At 49.1% G+C, this 17,196-nt stretch overlaps 1 protein-coding gene and 2 long non-coding RNA genes across 10 annotated transcripts in view; 1 reads left to right on the top strand and 2 right to left on the bottom strand.

Annotated features, from left to right (window-relative positions):
* LOC111922469 (uncharacterized) overlaps positions 1 to 2,924 on the bottom strand; it is a 50,215-nt gene extending 47,291 nt beyond the window's left edge. The window contains exon 1 of the long non-coding RNA XR_015287363.1: positions 2,561 to 2,924. This is a non-coding gene — a long non-coding RNA (uncharacterized LOC111922469). The remainder of the gene's footprint in view (positions 1 to 2,560) is intronic.
* The window catches only part of ANTXR2 (ANTXR cell adhesion molecule 2), a 73,386-nt gene that overhangs the window by 31,760 nt on the left and 24,430 nt on the right, over positions 1 to 17,196 (top strand). For all 5 annotated transcript variants that reach the window (XR_015287359.1, XR_015287360.1, XM_086890930.1 and 2 more), the window contains exons 11-15: positions 7,647 to 7,725; positions 9,979 to 10,074; positions 14,426 to 14,467; positions 15,021 to 15,116; positions 16,800 to 16,967. Coding sequence is in view for 3 of the 5 variants with exons in the window: in XM_086890930.1 (XP_086747056.1) it covers positions 7,647 to 7,725; positions 9,979 to 10,074; positions 14,426 to 14,467; positions 15,021 to 15,116; positions 16,800 to 16,967 (481 nt within the window). In the remaining 2 variants the exon portion in view is untranslated. The remainder of the gene's footprint in view (positions 1 to 7,646; positions 7,726 to 9,978; positions 10,075 to 14,425; positions 14,468 to 15,020; positions 15,117 to 16,799; positions 16,968 to 17,196) is intronic.
* The window catches only part of LOC111929455 (uncharacterized), a 176,316-nt gene continuing 167,364 nt past the window's right edge, over positions 8,245 to 17,196 (bottom strand). The window contains exons 7-13 of one of the 4 annotated variants that reach the window (XR_015287368.1): positions 15,019 to 15,168; positions 13,714 to 13,864; positions 11,200 to 11,351; positions 10,868 to 10,895; positions 10,660 to 10,777; positions 9,905 to 10,133; positions 8,245 to 8,496 (exon numbers count right to left, since the gene is read on the bottom strand). This is a non-coding gene — a long non-coding RNA (uncharacterized LOC111929455). Of the gene's footprint in view, positions 8,497 to 9,904; positions 10,134 to 10,659; positions 10,778 to 10,867; positions 10,896 to 11,199; positions 11,352 to 13,713; positions 13,865 to 15,018; positions 15,169 to 17,196 lie in introns of those variants that run through there. The other 3 variants (XR_015287366.1, XR_015287367.1, XR_015287365.1) reach the window with 3 other exon arrangements.

Raw genomic sequence — 17,196 nt, 5'->3', positions numbered from 1 at the left:
GGCTAATAATTCTAAGCCATTAAGTAGCTAGTTAGTACATGCTTCGAATAAACACATCTGGTGCTGCCCTGAGTGGAGGTTGTGGCTGTGTGTGGGTGACAGATGCGCTGTTTCCCCAGCGCTCCCTTTTCCGTGCCGAGCAGCCCGGCAGTGCCGCAGCCGGAGCCAGGCAGCCCCCACAGCAGCTGCACGCTCTCCGAGTGGCTCCAGGGACTTGTGCCTGCCCTCCTCAGCTGCCCAGCCACTGCAGCCTGCTCTGGTGCCTCAGAGCTGGCCTGCAGCTCCAAGGAACACCCTTTTCAATAGCCTTCTGGGCTGAAAGGCAGCAGGACAGGGGATAAAGTGTCAGGCCGCCCAAGGAGCAGAAAGTGAAGAATTCCCAAGCCCTGCAGATTGATCTGTTGCTGAACAGAAGGCATTGGAAATGAGTGTGCCTTGCTGTGTCGCTGCCTGGAGCTGCTGGGCTGGACTTGGAACAGCCTTCCAGGGAGGGACGAGTCCTCCCATGGAGGACAAAAGCCTACTCCTTTCTGTGGGCAGTCACTTCCTAGGTTGGCACAGCTCATAGCTCTCATCAGTCTTAGAAGTGAGAACAGCTAGGGTCAGTTCCATGCAGGAGAGGCCCTTTCTTCCAGCTAGGCTGTTGCTTGGTCTTTCAGGTTTTGGCTTTTTGTGGTGGGGCTGTTTAAAGTTGGGTGTTTTCCAGACAGAGGAAGGAGCTATGGCAATAAAGTAAACAAGCAGCACACTATTTTGCAAGAGACTAATTTGCACAGGAATTATGTCTTCAAAAGTGAGAGTTGAGTTCTTAGTTACCAAGGGGCAAGTTAAGGTTTATTCCTACTTCTGAGGGCCCAAGAGCCCCGATTACACTGTGACTGCCCCTTAATGTCCAACACAAGCTGTCATTAGAGCTAGAGCTGCAGGCCCAGCCCATGACCTCTGTTTTGTCAGACACCAACAATAGCACAGCTGCCCCTGCCTGGCTGGGATCTCAGACCTGCCATTTGGCACGAGGAACAGAGCAAATTGGATAAATACACATAAACACATTGGGAAGGGAGGGAAAACAGAACAGAATGAACCAGAGCAGCAACCCACAACTTGTTTGATAGGGATGATTTAAGTAGGCATATGGTATAGTTAAATGTGCTTTCAAAAACATTGGCCTGATTCTTCAAGCAAACACAAAATAAATATCTGAATAGCATGCGAGCCGATCCGGCACCATTAGTGCTCTCAGAGGACGCACTCGAGTGCTCGGGCTGACACACTGCCACTGCCACACTGAGTGTCAGTGCCTCCTGTTGGCATGGCACAGTTGTGCTTCCCTCTAACACTGCAAGCCTCAAAAGCAACAAGCTCATAATTACACCTGACCTAGCAACCACTGTCAGGTCTTACTGGCTCAGTGTTGGCAGAACAGCCCAGCACTGCCCAGCCCAGCCACTCCTCTCCCAGCTGAATTCATCCAGCAGTCCCACTGCCCACACACATATCTAACTCTGGAACTCACTGGGTGCTCACCCTTTGCAAGGCCGGTTACCTGGTGCCTCAGCCACACCTGCAGGTTACACCTCACCTTTGTCTCACTATGTTCTACCAGACAGACAAACAGACAAATGCAACAACCCGAGACAGTCTGTGTTATCACAAAGTCCCAACTCACATTTAAAACATAGCCCTGACAACCACCCCAGGTGTTTCTCCCACAGAAGCTGCCCACAAATACTGATGTACACAAGCCGCTGTGTATACAGGTACACACAAATTGCATCAACTGTTCAGTCAGACAGGCCCAGAACTTGGTCAGAGGCATGGAACTGTGCAAAACATCCCTTTGCCTGTCTGAATGAGTGATGAGAAAGGTGTGTGGAACTTAAGTGACTTGTCTGATAACATGGAAGCAAGTGGCTGAACACCAGAGGGAGGAGAGAGTTACTGTTGCTTGCTATGGCTACCTTCACTACTGTTATTTTTATTGTGCTTTTTCTTCCTCTGCTGAGAAAGGTAATAATCTAAAAAAAAGCTGTTGTCAGCAAAGGCAGAGTGTTTGGAAGCTACAGCTCAGTCTCACGTGTATTTCAAGGACACTTAAGAAAAGCTTAATATGCTGTGGCTGTGTTGAGCATTTCTGTTCTCTTTCTAACTAAGAAGTGATGATAAGGTCTTTTTGTGGTGCTCTTCACTAAACAGCCTTACCAAAGCCTTTGTGGCAATACAGACAGGGGTGTTATTTGGCCACAGAGCTCAATTGCTCACTAAAGTAAGGGGCAGTGCTTGTGCTGAGTGCTGAGCCACTGCAGAGCTTGGCAGCTGGTGTCAGCATGCAAGTGTGGGTTTAAGGACCAATTTTCCAAGCCTCATCCTCAGTCTGAATCCTACATGGTGATCACATATCACTTGGAAAAAAACATCGTTCAGAGACAAGGGGACCAATTAAAAGGATAATTTGATAGGGTTTGTAAGTTAAGAGCCAGCATGTTGACTAAAATATTTCCCATTCCACATAACACTGGCCAGTAGTGTGAAAAGGCAAAAGTACAAAGAGCTCAGTCACCTCTCAGAAGCCAGCTGTCCTTTGAGATGCACCGAACTGAGGAGAGCAGGCGGGCGGCTGCTGCTGCTGCAGGAGCTCCCAGCCCCCAGGATAAACTCTGGGCTCTCTCAGCTGCTCAGTCCTCTTCCTGCCTTGCTGTGCAGAAACTTTCCGACAGGTAGGATGCAGTCGTTCCCAGCTCCAGCCGAAAAGGGAATTGCCTGTGCTTCTCCCTTTTGACTTCTGCTGCTGCTCAGCAATTGGTAGGACGCCAGCTCCCGGTCAGGCTGTTTTCACCTGTTCACCGTGGTTTTCACTGTGGCAGAGCCCCTGTGCTCAGGTGAAGGCAATAACCCCCCATCACTGCTGTGCCCATGGCCAATCCAGACCTGGATGGGATATGGACATTACCCATCACTGCAGACAGCTGTGCTTCCCCTGCAGCCCCAGGCAGGGAGCCAAAGGGGGTCAGAACTGCTCCCACCTGCGCCGGTTCTTTCCATTGCACCTCACTGAGGTGAAGTGTTTATTGTAGGCATTGTCTTCTATTTCCCTACACAACATTTTGTTCCAACAAAAATAAAAGACAGTATGGTTCCCAGTGTCTGGTGCTCACATGGGACAACCTCCACCCTCCAAAATAGCCAGAGAAATCCACTCAGGTGGGGGGAAGCCAGAAACAGGGCTGGATAAGGCTTAATATCTGTTATAAATATTAACTTGTGCAAATATTTTAAAAATACATTTAAACTGACACAATTAGGGTATAATGGGACCTATTCACAGATGGAAACATCCTCAATGAATTGTATAGGCTAACAGGCCCCTCAGCCATATGGATGTGGTGTTAAGATCAGTAGTAATTTCTGGCGCAGTCCTTCACGTCCCTCCTAGGGCACACAGTGTTCCCAGAGCATTAGCGAGGACTGCGTGAGCAGAACTAAGTACTGCACATTATGCACTGGCCATAGGATCCCGAGCTGAATTAATAGTCTAATTTAACAGAATAATGACATTTCATACTCTGCTACTGCAGGTTCCCATGATTCCACAAGATCAGAGATAGTTCCTCGCTGGTTTCCAGTGCTCTCACATTCAGTGAAAGTTTGTGTCTCTCTGCACCTGTGTCCACGTGTGACTGGAAAAGCTAGAGGGTTCTGAGGTAACAAGAGCGAGTCCTAAAGAACCATCATCTGAATTTGTATCAGTGCTAAGGTACACCAAGAAGGGCAGGGGGAAGAGTTTATACTAATTCTTTTACCAGAATCCCCAAACACCATAATGAATTCCAGGATGAGCAGGTCTTGCTATCCTCAGGAAAATACTCAGTGCTCCTTTTTATGCCTGTGTGGCTGATAGGAGGAAAACACCTCTGACCACTTCTCCTAACTGCAGGCCATGTCCTGTTCCCAGCACAGTTCCCACTACGTGAACGGTCCCAGTGCTCCCTGGGCACGGCTGGCCTGTGACATAGTGGGACTGCAGCACACGTGACAGGCAGGGCTGGAACCCTGCCCAGGAGAACTGGCCCTGTCCTTGTGCAGCTGGGGGCTGTAGCTCTGCAAAGAGCAGCGCACCCAGAAGCCCGGGCTGGAAATCCCTTCCTCTGTGCGTTGCCTCCTCCTGCGGCAGGGATGAATCCCTGGATGCAGAGTCGTCTTTGTGGTCCAGGAGTGTTTGTTAACAGAGCCCCGGGAACGAGTCCTCTCTGCTTGGGTCAGGGAGAATGGAGGGGTTAAATGTTAATTGTACTCCAGCAAGCAGTGGCCAAAGTCATCCGAGTGAGGTTGGTCAAATGGAGCCCCTATTATAAAGCTATCCATTATTTCATGAAGGCAGTGTTGGAAGGGAAAATGCCCTTTAAATGCACAAACCTATTTTTTGCCTTCCTCTTATGTACAGCATTTTTGCTATTTTAGTGCGTGCATTTGATTCTGAAGTACCTTTGTCACCGTAATTTTGGTAACTTTTTGAGCGGTTGCCAGTTTAATTTTCAGTGCGTGAAAATTTGAGGTAAATTATTTATTACTTGCAGCAAATGTCTTTCACAATTGTATTTAATTTTTTCATCTTTTTTAATGGGTCATAAAATGGCAGTCTTTTAGTAGCTTCCCATAAAGTAAGGAGCAAATGAATACTTTGCAAATAGGTTACCGTGGATGGAAACGTCAGCTGTATTTCACAGGGAATGTGAGGCTTTAGACCAGAGTTGCAGGGACATATGGCACGGGGCCACATCCCTCTGCTGCCACAATAAACCAGCAGCGGGCATGAGGAAAGGAATTGCAACTGTTTGGTCTCCTTAAGTTACATTTTTGGGTAAATTGTCTATTAGGATGGGCAGTGGGCCAGGACCTAGGCAGCTTCAAGCTGCAGGAGTCTTGTGGTTACCTCTGGTCAGAAATTAGGACATTTTAAAAAAGCTCCTCTCAGACTTAAGTTTTCCAGGATTGGTTCCCATCCAAAAAGTGATACTGCTCAGACAAAGGATAGGAAAATCCCTTCCACGTGGAGGAAGGGCTGTGAACTGTAAATGAAAGGCAGGTTTTCCTAGTACAGTGAAACGGGTTTGAAGTACAGACCGCCAGGAAGGTGCACATTAGGGCTGGGGTAGAGGCAGAGCAAATAGGGTTTGTGCTGCACAGCACTGTATTTTCACTTGTGCTGCTCAGCCAGCTCTCCGATTCCACCTCACACAGGTGCAGTGTCAGAAGGGTGCAGAGGGTGGGAATGAGCATCCTGGCTCAAAGCCCCGGAAAGCCACTGTCTCGCCCACGTGGGCACTGCTGGGGTTTTGAGAAGGTGTGAGCAGAGCTCCGCTGCCTTTCCCTGGAGCCTGGTCTCTGCAGCCCTGTGTGTCCAGCTGCATGGAGAGCAGCTGCCCAGCTCTGCCTGTTCCTGCTGCCCGGCTGCAGGATGGTGCTGCGGGATGGCCCCGGGGCGCGGCAGCAACAACACTGCCTGACTCCGGATGGGCTCCACAAAGTGAGGAGATACCCCACTCTGTAGCAGCTTTCCAGAGCTCAGCCCTCAGCTGGGATCTGTGCTGGTACGAAACTAGTACAGCCTCACCCTTCACTGGTGAGCCAGGCCTGTTCTCTTGACCTGGTGGTTCTGAGCTCTGCTGGGTGGCTCTCTCCTGGCACTGACAATCACCAGTGATAGATGCAGGGGCCTGAGAAATGGGATCATTGCTGCTTGTCATTTTCATCTCAGAATATTTTCAATTTGGGCAGAGTGCTGAGCTGAAAGCCTCATACATGTGGCAGGTTGCTGGTAAACACTAGGATGTGTCTGTGTATGTGTCTGTTTCTGAGCTGTGCAGAAGCAGACACCTCTCTCTGGGACTCCCAGTTTAAGGGGAAGTGTTTGTATGAATCACAAGTACCCACAGCCCAGCAAACAGGTGGCTGCTCAAGAAATGAAAGAACGTATTCGGTATCCCCTACAGCCATGACAGTCTCAGGGAAGGAGTGCTTTTGTGTGTTGACAGGTTCACCCTTTTGAAGATGAGGTAATTATCTGTGTGAGTTCACTCTGTGGCTTCCAGAAGTGAGCGGCTATGATCAGCTCCAGTGACATCTCGGGTGGCTCACCCCTGGAGCAGAGTATCAGGGTGGGAGTGGGTCTGGCAGGGCTGCCCTCGTGCAGCGTGTCCGTGCTGGAGCCGATGGATCAGTGAGCCTGCTCCCTGGGATCTGTCAGTGCTGCGGGCACCGGCTGGCACATGGCACCGGCTCCCAGCTAACTCAACCAGCGAGGTGTGCAAGGAGCTCCAGTCCACTGGGAAATCTCTGCTATTTCACAGAATGTTTCCCACAACCCAGTGAGCTCAAGGACATGTCGAGGTCCCCAGGATGCCAGGGAACGATCTGTTTCTTCAGTGTGGCTTAGGTGTTTTATCCAGGTGTGTTTTGTGTCCCTGTTTTGCTCCCCTTGCTAGCAAACTCCATCCACCAAAAAGGCCTCATTGCTCACTAGCGGCGTTCCAGGCAGGACTCGGGGGGCTGCCAGGGCAGCTGCAGGAGTGTGTGAGCAGCGAGCCTCAGGGTCCTCCTCTCCCCCAGGGGAGGCAAGAAGCCCTCCTGCCCTGCAGTTCCAGGAGTGTTTGGCCAAACCTGAACAGAATCCTCGTGCTGGAATTTCCCCCAGCAATCCTCAGCACAATGCCAAAACAAATAATTGGAATTAAAAAAAATAAAAAGCATCACATCTTAAAGTCATCATTGACTGAAGTTTCACTGTGGAAAGATTTATTGTTCTGCAAGGGAATAAAATAGTTTTGGGGATTTTTATTAGTTCGGATTCACTTATTTCAGTGAATTCCAATTAGAAGGAAATTAGAGTTATTCTTTCTGTTGGATCAATTATTCAGAACAGATCATTTATAAATGAGTTTAGTGGAAGCAACTCACTTCATTTTTCCTAAAACTGAAGAAGAAATTAGCCAAATTAGCTAAAATAGCTTTGAACTCCATATTGACTACAGTGTTTGTGCCAGAATAAAAACTCATGACATGTAAGAACGGTGTAAATGATTAATCATTTTAGTTCATGGATATCTACATTTTTATTTAATTACATCTATGCATAACATAAACTGTCTGAATCCTGGGAATCCAAGCCAGAGAAGCTGAAGAGTCTTCTTCTGTTTAACATCCACCATGTGTTGTTTTCTTGTAGGGTTAATTTGTAAAATGTAAACCACATACCATTTGTATGCAGTGTTCTGGGCTATTTATAGCAAGTCCTGACCATTTATAATTATCCGACATCTTTAACCATAATGTCTGTGTGTGACTAAGGAGATGGTTATGGAATAGACAAAACAATGCTACTTTTACAGCTGAACTTCAATTTATTTTATGTAAAACTTCTGGGACTATTTTCTGCTATGTGGAATGGGGAGGGAGTATTATCTGCTTGGACAGCCCTTTGCCAAGGAGACCAAACTTATTCCCAAATAGGAATAAGTACAGGCTTCCATTTCCCTCCTGAGAACACTCCCTGTGGAGCAGAGGCTGTAGGTACAAGTGCCTGTGGAGCAGGTAGCAGCCTTTCTTGGCTGTTCCATGACTGCTCACGTTTCTTCTTTGTCTCTTGGCAGAACCCTGGAGGTTTTGGTGAGTTTGAATGAAGGCCAGTCTTTCATGTCCAGCTCATTAACCATCACTGCTTCTGAGTGTGTAAGTAAATGACTTCCCTAACTCCTTGTAAAATCCCCACACCCCGTTTCTCTTTGGGCTTGGCCACTGCAAGACCTCAGAGCAGAGACCCTCTGCTTCCAGCTCCCTGTGCAGAGCTGTGTCTTTCCAAGTACTGGGGGCCCCCCCTGCCCTCAGAGACCTGCTCCCTGTAGATGCCATGTCCTGAGAGCCAGGTGTGACCGTCACCTGGGGTCCCATTCCTGCATGGCTCTCCCCTGAGTAGACTGGACGGAGCAGATGGGCACAAGCTTGGCCCTTGAGCCTGGGTGTGGAGAGGTTACAGTCCTGCAGAGGTACTAACGCTCTGTGACTGGGGCCTGAGTGAGGAGTGTAGGCTCCTAGCTCTTGTTCATCTGTGGAGACTGCCCGTCCAAGGAGAGACCAGAGTATCCCACTGACACCTGGGACTGAGGCAGCGTGAACATCCTGCTGAGCCTGATCAGTTTATAGAAGAGATAAAAACTGCTTCTGGGAGAAACTACACACCTGTGCAGCCAGTGACTGTTATAACTTAATGCATATATTTTCTACTTTTGCATTTTTACTGTCCTTTAATTCCTTTTGTATTACACAGGACAGCTGGAATTTGCGGAGGGAGACACGAGCCCACAGTGTTGAGCACATGATGTACACGTGGGCCTTGAAATGTGTCTTACCTCAAGTGTGACTTGAGAGCAGCTTTTCCATTGGGTGTGGAGCATGGAGATAATCTCTTTTGCCCATCACCACGCATTGCTCCCAACAGGATTTCTTTGCTCATAGAACAGTAACCAAAAAGAGAAAAGAAATGGCATTTTTAGTCTATTCATTTAAAACCTCATCATTCGTGCAGCTGTAGAAATCAGAGATCCAGTGCAGCCCTGCAGGTTTGAGGAGAGGAAGCCTGACTGAGCTGGGAGCTGGAAGAACACACAGAGCCCAAATGACAGCTCTCTGTTTCAGGGCCTCTGTCAGTTGGCAGCATGCCAGCCGTACACCCAAGCAGGGTGGCTGAGGGCTGTGCAGCACAGGAGCTGCTGCAGCCCAGCTGCGGCCTGCCTGTACCTCAGCCCTTACAGAGACAGCAGCACATGGTGCTCCTGAAAGAGCTGCCAGCAGTACACAGAGAGGGAACAGAAAGGCCCTGATCCAAAGCAGCTCAGAGTGAGGTGCTGGGCACGGCCTTCCCACTGTGCTGCACAGCAGCTCTGCTGCTCTGTGCTCACAGCCTGCCCTGGCAGGAAGCAGAGAGGTGCAGATGTGCACAGCAGCAGGAAGAGCTTCTCGGCAGCCTTTTTTGTCTCTTTCTGGTTTCTGCTCTTGGCCTGTGCTGCAGCAAAGGCAGCTCCACACAAGAACTGCTGTTTCCATAGTAGCAGATGGGCAACTCAAGAAATGGGTCACTGCTAGAACTGCTCACTAATTCTGGGAGCTGAGCAGCTGACGGCTGACTGGGAGATGAGTTACAAGTTACAGCCTCCCAACAAACACACTGCAGTGAAAACAAACAAAAATACACTGCACCACCATACCTGTGTGCCTCACTGCACCTGGGATATGGCTCTATTCCACCCCCATGTGCAGTGAGGCACCTCTGGGTCAGGACTGATCAGACACAGTATTCCAGTCTCAGTGATTCCCTGGGTCTCTCCTTTCCTTTTTTCCCAGCTCAAGTCTGAGTAACTTTCGTTTTCCTAGGGATGCTGTTGTGTTTCTGTCAGTGTTGGTCTAAAAGTCTAAAGTGTAAGAATAAAGACACGCCCAGGAAATGGGTTGGAGGTCTGAGAGGCGAGGGAGGTGGGCTGCTCAGTTGTGCAGTACAAGTGTTGCTGGAAGCAGGAACACTTTCTCCTTCAGTTTCAGGTTTGCACAGCACGGCTGCAGGGAGTCAGGGTGCCGCAGTCCGTGCAGGAATGTGGGCCATCAGCATCAAAGCCTCACAGGTGTACTCTTTGTAGAGACACCTTAAAACCTCCCTGCATGCACCCCAGTCCATGTGTGAGATCTGTGTCCTCGTGGAGGAGAAGGGCACCTCTTATCCACAGCCTCAGGATGAGACTTTCCCTGTCTGTGTCTGATGGCTCATTCCGTAGCAGGCAGTGGCCCCTCTCTTTTCCTCAAGCTGGGCCTCGTTCTGATCTTGGTTTTATGAGTTTTACATCAGAAGGAAGCCCCATACCTGAGCAGAACCAAAGCTGGCTTTTGGGGCGGGCGGGTGAAGCAGCACTGACGCTGTCCCTGCTGTCTCTGCAGTCCAGTGGTGCGGCAGCGCTCGTTGCCGTCCTCGTGCTGTTGCTGCTGGTGGCTCTCGGCCTGCTCTGGTGGTTCTGGCCCCTCTGCTGCAAAGTGGTGAGTACAGACCTTGGGGAACAGCTGCTGCACCCTGAGCCACGGGTGGGACACACATCCTGCAGGAAATGGTTAAGTGCTGGGGAGGCAGCTCTGGGGGAGCTTGTGACAGGCAGGGAAGGGCTGGGGGGTGCAGCTCCAGCACCAGGGCTCCGCTGGACACAGCCCTGCCTGTCTGAGCTGCACACACAGGAACCAACACCAGCACGGTGCTGTTACTGGGAATGGGGTGGCCTTAATGGTGTGCAGATGCTACCCTGAAATCACGGACCACTTTAAAACTGCTCTCAGTAAAATTGGTATTTGTAGTCCATTATGGGCTCTCAGGTTGGAAATCCCTATTTTTTTTCATAATCCCTGCACACATCCATCTCTTTATCTGAGTGCACTCTCTATCCTCACCCCAGCAGCAGCAACAGTGTGGGTCACTTGACTCCTGTCATTCCTTTCTGGGGGAGTGGGGAAGTTTATTATTCATCCAAGCTCAAGGACGGCACGGAGGACTTGGGAAATGGAGATGGCTTCCCCGGCCTGGATTGTCTATGGCTTGTGGAATGTGGGCAAGAGAGGAACTGGCCTTCTCACCTGGCTTCTCTGCCTTCTCTGGCGGCAGCCCATGTGACCTGGGGGAGTCCATCAGGCCCCAGGCTGTCCAAGGGCAGGACATCTCAGCCTCCATCTGCACCTTCACCCTCTGGGATTCCTGAGATGAGAACAAAAAGCCCTGCTTATTCTCATTCTCTACAGCACAGGCCCAACAGAAATCCAGGGAGCTTCCTGTTAATCTCCTTACCTCCACTTTATTTTATATGGTGAGCCTCCTTGTGGAAAAGGAACATTGGAAATCAGTAAGGAGCAAGTTGCTGGTTTGCTTATTTTAAAAAACCTAACCTTGATTCATAAACCAGCTTCATAAATTAAAATTCCTACATGAAGCAGTCCAGTGAATAGCTCTATATTATCAATTCCCTTATAAAACCATAGTTCTTAGAAAGTTTGTGCCCTCTGTGTTTCCTCCCACCTCCTGTGGATACTATTTGTTACTTCAAAAGAAAAGGTAATCTTAGGCCTCTTTGCTACAACAGTGCTGAGTTTCAAGCCCCCACGCTGTTGCACTGAACCTACTGCGGAATATTGATCCTTCCCTCTGGTTTTGCCAGCTGCTCCTCGTGCTGTGCCTCAGTTTCTGCCCTTCTTGCTGGCACATCAGGCTTGGACATCCATCACCTGGGAGGGCCACTTTTGGCTTAGCAGTCCTGGGTTTCAGGGCAGCGTCCCTGACGAGAGAGGCAGCATTAGGGCCAAGCAGTACCTGTTCTTCCCTTCCTCTGGCTCTGCTTCCCTGGCAGAGCAGAGCACCTGGTTTCCTGGAACAAAGAGCAGGAGCCCAGGAGTCAGAGTCCAATGGAAAAGGGAGGTACAGGGTGTTGTGGGTAGAACATGCCCCTGGAGCTAGGCGGGTGTGTTGCCCCCTGCCTACGGGTCCAGCCCCATCCTGGCTGGGGCTCGTTCTAACAGCGTTCCATGGTGTGAGTACCATGGACACTCAGAGGGTGGGGCAGGGGGACTCCTCTTCCTTTTCCTTCCTTGCCCCCGCTTTCAAGGGTTTCACTGTGACAGTTCTGTCACTTGTCCCTCGCTGTGGAACATATGATTACAGCAAGCTGGCTGTAGGCTCTGTGCTGACATCTCCTAATGCCCACATCATGGAGCGGCAGAGAAGTGTTAATGAGTGGATCAGAGGCACTGCTGCCTCGAGCACCGACTTCTTCTTTTTAATGGTATTTGTAAAGAGATCAGCTCTTCCTCAGACCTTCATTCTTTGCAACTCACAAAATGAGATGGAGCTTTGCCCAGAGAGGCTGATGATAAAACCAAACAAACCGATGAAGCAGCCCATCTCTCCACAAGGACGGTAAGAGAGCAGCATTATTCAGAGGCTTCGTCAGTGAAACAATCTGAATCCAGCTCAGGAAAAGTTAATTTACAATACTCTGGTCTTCCTCTGTGTAGTTCTGTGTGCAGCTCCATGCAGAGCTGCACGTGTGCCTTGGATTTCTTTTTTTCATAAACAGCTTTCTACTGATTTCACTTGGAATATCACACAATTGAAAAGAATCCTTGTGTGTGCACGTGTGATCCGAGTGTGTGAGTGTGAGAGCCTGTGGAAGCATAAGGATGCAGGCATTGACATTCCAGTGCTGTCAGCAGGGTGAGGAGCTGCTACTCAAAGCAGATTATTTTCTCACACCACTGTCACTTTTAAAACAAGTTTCATTTTCTGAAGCCATTAGAAATAACAGCTAATTAATGGATTGCTTGGCTTTAAAGTGAATTTCCCCTCAAACTTTAGGGAGTTGAGGAGCTGGCACAGGATGAGATCCTCCATTTGAGGAGATGAGCAAAAGCTGCCATTGACTATTGCCTTAGGAAGCCACAGTTAGCTCAAACAAGTCAGACTTCCCTTGATTGTCCAGGGTGGGAATTGTGATTCACTCATCCCCAATGGGCACAGGGCCCACAGGAATTCCATCCCTCAGCACGGAGAAGTTTGCTGGGCAAAGCTGTTTGTGCTCAGACCGATGTGAGGTTTCAGAGTGGCACAGCTACAGAAGGCAAAGGGCAGTGCCATTTTGTATGGGTACATACAAATCTACCTAGAAGGACCTTCTCCTGTGCAGTTTGCAGGCCTGACAGAGAAACAGACTGTTTTGGGATGATGGTGAGGGACAGGTGAAATGGAAAGAAGGACAGAAATTAAGTCAGGTTGCCCTTCATTGAGTGAAAGTGCTGCTTTACTGTCTCCAGTCTCCTAATTCCTTTCAGCTAGAACAAAGTATGTCCAGGCTTTGGCAAATCCTACTCAGCATCCAAGTATCTCTCAGGATTTGTCCAATAATCCCATAATGTGTTGCTGTTTTGTATAAAATTAGGGTAATAATTCCAAGGTGGCTCTCAGGAATGATTCGCTGATTAAATAATTACTTTCTGTTAAGTATGCTGGAAACTCCTGATGGCTGGGAAGAAAAAGTGCCCTGAACTATTTAAAGAAAAGTAACGCCTGGCATGGTTTTGAAACATCCCAACAGCAAAGGGATGTCTACTTGAAATCCACAGGTCACTTTCCAATCCACTCAAAGCACTCTGAGCCTGACAAATGTACCATTCCACAACTGAAACCTGAAGGGCTGTGGAAAACTGGTACCAGGGGTGCCATAAGTTATTTCTCTTATTGGGCAGAATTCCTTTATGCACTGCTCAGAGCCCACAGCCTGCTTAGGCACTCAGCAGTAACTGTCTGGGTGGCACCGAGAACTGAAATGTAAATCAAGATGGAAAACTCTACCGATCAAGACAAATATGTTTCTTTCATGTATTATGCTGACTGTTTCTGCAGTGATATTGTACTACAATTAAATAGCACAGAGTGAGTAGAATAAGGCATATTTCAATTAAGTTAATTGAAACCTGTATTAGATTGAGGTGTTTGTCAGCATGGACAGTTCTGTATATGTTTGTGTAATATCAAGGCATAGCAAGAACAGACTCCTTGATACTCATGGTGTATTTTTTAGTCATTTCCCGGCAATACCCAAACCCAAAACATGGCACAGAAGAACTTACTGCTAGCTTGCAAACCTGCTTTTCTCGTGGAGGAACGGCTGTGCATTCAGTTTTCAGCTGAATCACTGAAGAGGGTTCCTTGCCTGCCTCTCCCCTGCTGGGACTGTCAGCGCTGGGCATTCTCTGAGCTTTACAGCGTGGATGTGACAAAGAGAATGGGAAGAGACTGCAGGGAGAGATTTAAATAGAGGTGTAAGAAATGCTTCCAGGAGTGGGCCTCACCCAGAGCAGAGTCAGAAGCGTGGGAGTGTGACTGCAGTGCAGGCACTGCACAGTCATGGAGCTCAGAGGTGGCAAGTGTGAGGGCTGCGGAAGCACGCGGGACATCCAGAGGTGAAGCCTGAGCTGCCAGAAGGCATTTCACACTTGTCACCGGGCCAGAGTCCCCAGCAGCAGCGGCAGCTCGGCCCACGGCTGCGCAGGACCTCACACAGGCCTCGGCACTGGCTGCTCCTCACAGCGGCTGAGGCTCATCCGGCCAGGAAGCGCGGTGGCAGACACGTCTGCCCAGGGTGTCTGCAGGCCAGGGACGGCAGCTTCTGGCAGACGGATGGTGGGAATTTCCAGAAGGCCTTGCAGATGGGTGCTCAGGGGAGCGGGCAGCAGAGGCTGCCAGCGCGCTGGCGGTCGTGGGGGCTCGGGTGGAAACAGGTCACTTACTATGGTCTGTTGCCTTTGGCTGCTGCCACTGCAGCACCTTATTCTTTCCTATGTTTGGCTCTTTCAGGTCATCAAGGATCCCCCTCCGCCTCCACCAGCCCCAAAAGAGGTACGGTCTGATGGTGCTAGTGTTAACACACTGCTCACATGGAACCACTCCCGTGCTTCCCTGTGCGCTGCGTGCCCAGGCCCTTGTCCAGGCGCTGCCGGAGAAAGGACTGCCCTGTGGGGAGCCCTCAGTGGAGAACAGGGTTGCCAAAGGCCAGATCTCTGCTCTGTCTCAGCTCAGTGTGGCCTGAACTAAGTCCAGATCCACAGAAATACTTAGGGCCTTTATTCCAAGATAGCTTTGTTTTTCACATTCTGCACTGAAGGCAGAAAGCTTCAATAGCCCTTGTCCTACATCCAAAGAGTCATGGAGGACTTAGGCAGCTTTTTCTCCCAGCTTTGTCATTCCAGACACTGAGGAATTCCCCTTACAAGGGAATTCTTTCCCTCTTATGGGCAGTAAGGCACTGGAGGCTGTGCTGTCCTCAGTGTTTGCACCCCATTCACAACCAACTGCGTATGCTCTGCAACCCCCGTGAAATACATGGAAAAGACATTCAGTGTGTATGTAGAAGTATCTCTTTAAAGTAAATATCATTTGAATGTACTTACAGGAAGAAGAACAGGAGCCCTTGCCTTCCAAGAAGTGGCCCACGGTGGATGCTTCCTACTACGGTGGACGAGGAGTTGGGGGAATTAAGAGGATGGAGGTTGGTAGGATTTGGAGATGGCAGTTCCCTCAAGCACAAGCTCTCTGAGGCTCTAAGTGTGGAAAGAAAGACTTGAAAGTGCACTGAAAATACAAGGCCATAATGTGTACTTGTCTTCCCACTGGCATAAGCCTTGGAAAATTCGTTACCATATCGAACAATTCTGACCTTGCCTCTGAAAGAACAGCTTTCAGTAGTTCCATTTGACTGGGACTTTAAATAGCTGCCTCAAGACATGCTCTTTCCATCAAGCTAATGAGAAAGAGAGAGTGAGAGCCTTTTCTGCGTGTTTTGGAAGGAATTACAGTGAAACATAAGTCCCCCAAGTGTGGGCCAGCCAAATGCGCTGACAATGGTGACGCTGAGGAGAGGCTTGATCCCAGAGGGACTCGCAGCGACAACAGAGCCTGTCTTTGAAGAGACATGATAGCATCATGTTAATTAAAACAGAATGAAGAATGTGCATCCTTATGGGCACATCCTTATGGCAGGTTTTGTAGTTAAGTCAGCCTATATAGAATGTGCAAAGCAGTTCCTAACTGCAGTCCAGGAAGCTGTCTCTGTCTGAAACACCCACCCAGGCCATACTGAGGTGTCTTGATGAAACTTTAAAGGTATTGGCCTAATCAGCTTTGCTTGAGTTCTTTTTAAATGCAGCAGCAGAGCATGCAGGTTTGAAGCTGTGTGGCTTATATCCATTTTCTTCAGCAGTTCAGAATTGCTAATTTAGAAGAGCTAGAGATTTCATAAAAAGCAAACATTTTGTGCAGTGTGTTTCAGAGGCAGACTAGGAAATGCTTTCCAACATCAAGAATTACAAGCCTGGATTTGAGGGAAACTGTGACTGCCTCCAGGAGGGGCTCCCATATAGGATCCTGCACAATGGAGCAGAAACCTCATGAAGACAAGTGACATCAGGACCACAGAGAAAGACATGTTCAGCCCATGGCAAAAATGCAAACGAGGGTAGAAACTGATGATTGGGTTAGAAAACCTTTTCATCTGTGGTAGCAATTTTGGCAGGACTAAGGGTTAAAGATGTGAACCAACTGAAATTCCTGCCAGCATAATCATGGGCCCTTGAAAAAAGCCCCTCCTCTGTGGGGCTGTGGCTCTGTCCGTCCCTGGCACCCCAGAGCAGCGACAGGCCTGGCTGGGCACCGATGGTCAGTGCTTCCAGGTTTGACCGGGGAGCCTCACTTCTGCCCTGCCCTGTCTGGGACTGAAGTTAGGAAGATGAGCTCAGGCTGTTGGGAGAGCAGAACTCACAGCTCTCCCTGGCTCAGAAGAGCACACTGCTCTTACACTGGGGTTATTAAAAACTCTCTGGGCTAGAAGACCTGGGTTCAGAAATCGTGACTTTCATGAGTGGCAGATAAGGGTCTGGTATTTTAGGGTAAATAGGAAGTAGAAATTATATTTTTATATTGCTACTTAGAAAAGATTTCACAGATTCCCTGTTTCCTGTACAGCCCATGTGAAGCAAGATAGGATTATCTTTCACTACAGAGACTTAGTTACAGACACCTACCTGAGACTGCTGTTATCATAATAAAGAGGCAGTGTTCTCCTCAGTACCTCCTCTTTTTTTTATCCAGCACCTCTTCCAGATTTACCCTCTGTTATTTGCAGCAGTTTCCCTGCCCCGAGGTGCACTCACACCTGAACTCTGCCTTTCCTCAGGTGCGCTGGGGCGACAAAGGCTCCACAGAAGAAGGGGCCCGGTTGGAAAAAGCAAAGAATGCTGTGGTGAAACTCCCAGAAGAACCAGAAGAACCTTTTCACCCTAAACCACCTAAACGAAAGCCTACCTCACCAGCCATGCAGCAGAAGTGGTACACACCCATCAAGGTATCTGTTCACTCTTTGGTATGATTTGTTACTGAGGGCTGGATTCTTTGTGCCTTATGCAGGCTGTGCTGTGCGTTACTTTCCAAGTGTTCCCATTCAAGTGTAATGTGCTATTCTCGAAGGGAACACCTACTCAGCAGGAATGGCAGGAGCAGTTTGTAGCCCTAAATGCAATACTTGATCATTACTGCCACGTTCTGTTTGCCTCCCCTTAAAAAGGGACATATTG

Source organism: Cyanistes caeruleus, chromosome 5, assembly GCF_971803275.1.
Source record: "Cyanistes caeruleus chromosome 5, bCyaCae1.hap1.1, whole genome shotgun sequence".
NCBI classification, from domain to species: domain Eukaryota; kingdom Metazoa; phylum Chordata; class Aves; order Passeriformes; family Paridae; genus Cyanistes; species Cyanistes caeruleus.
This window is presented reverse-complemented; position numbering and strand designations above follow the sequence as displayed.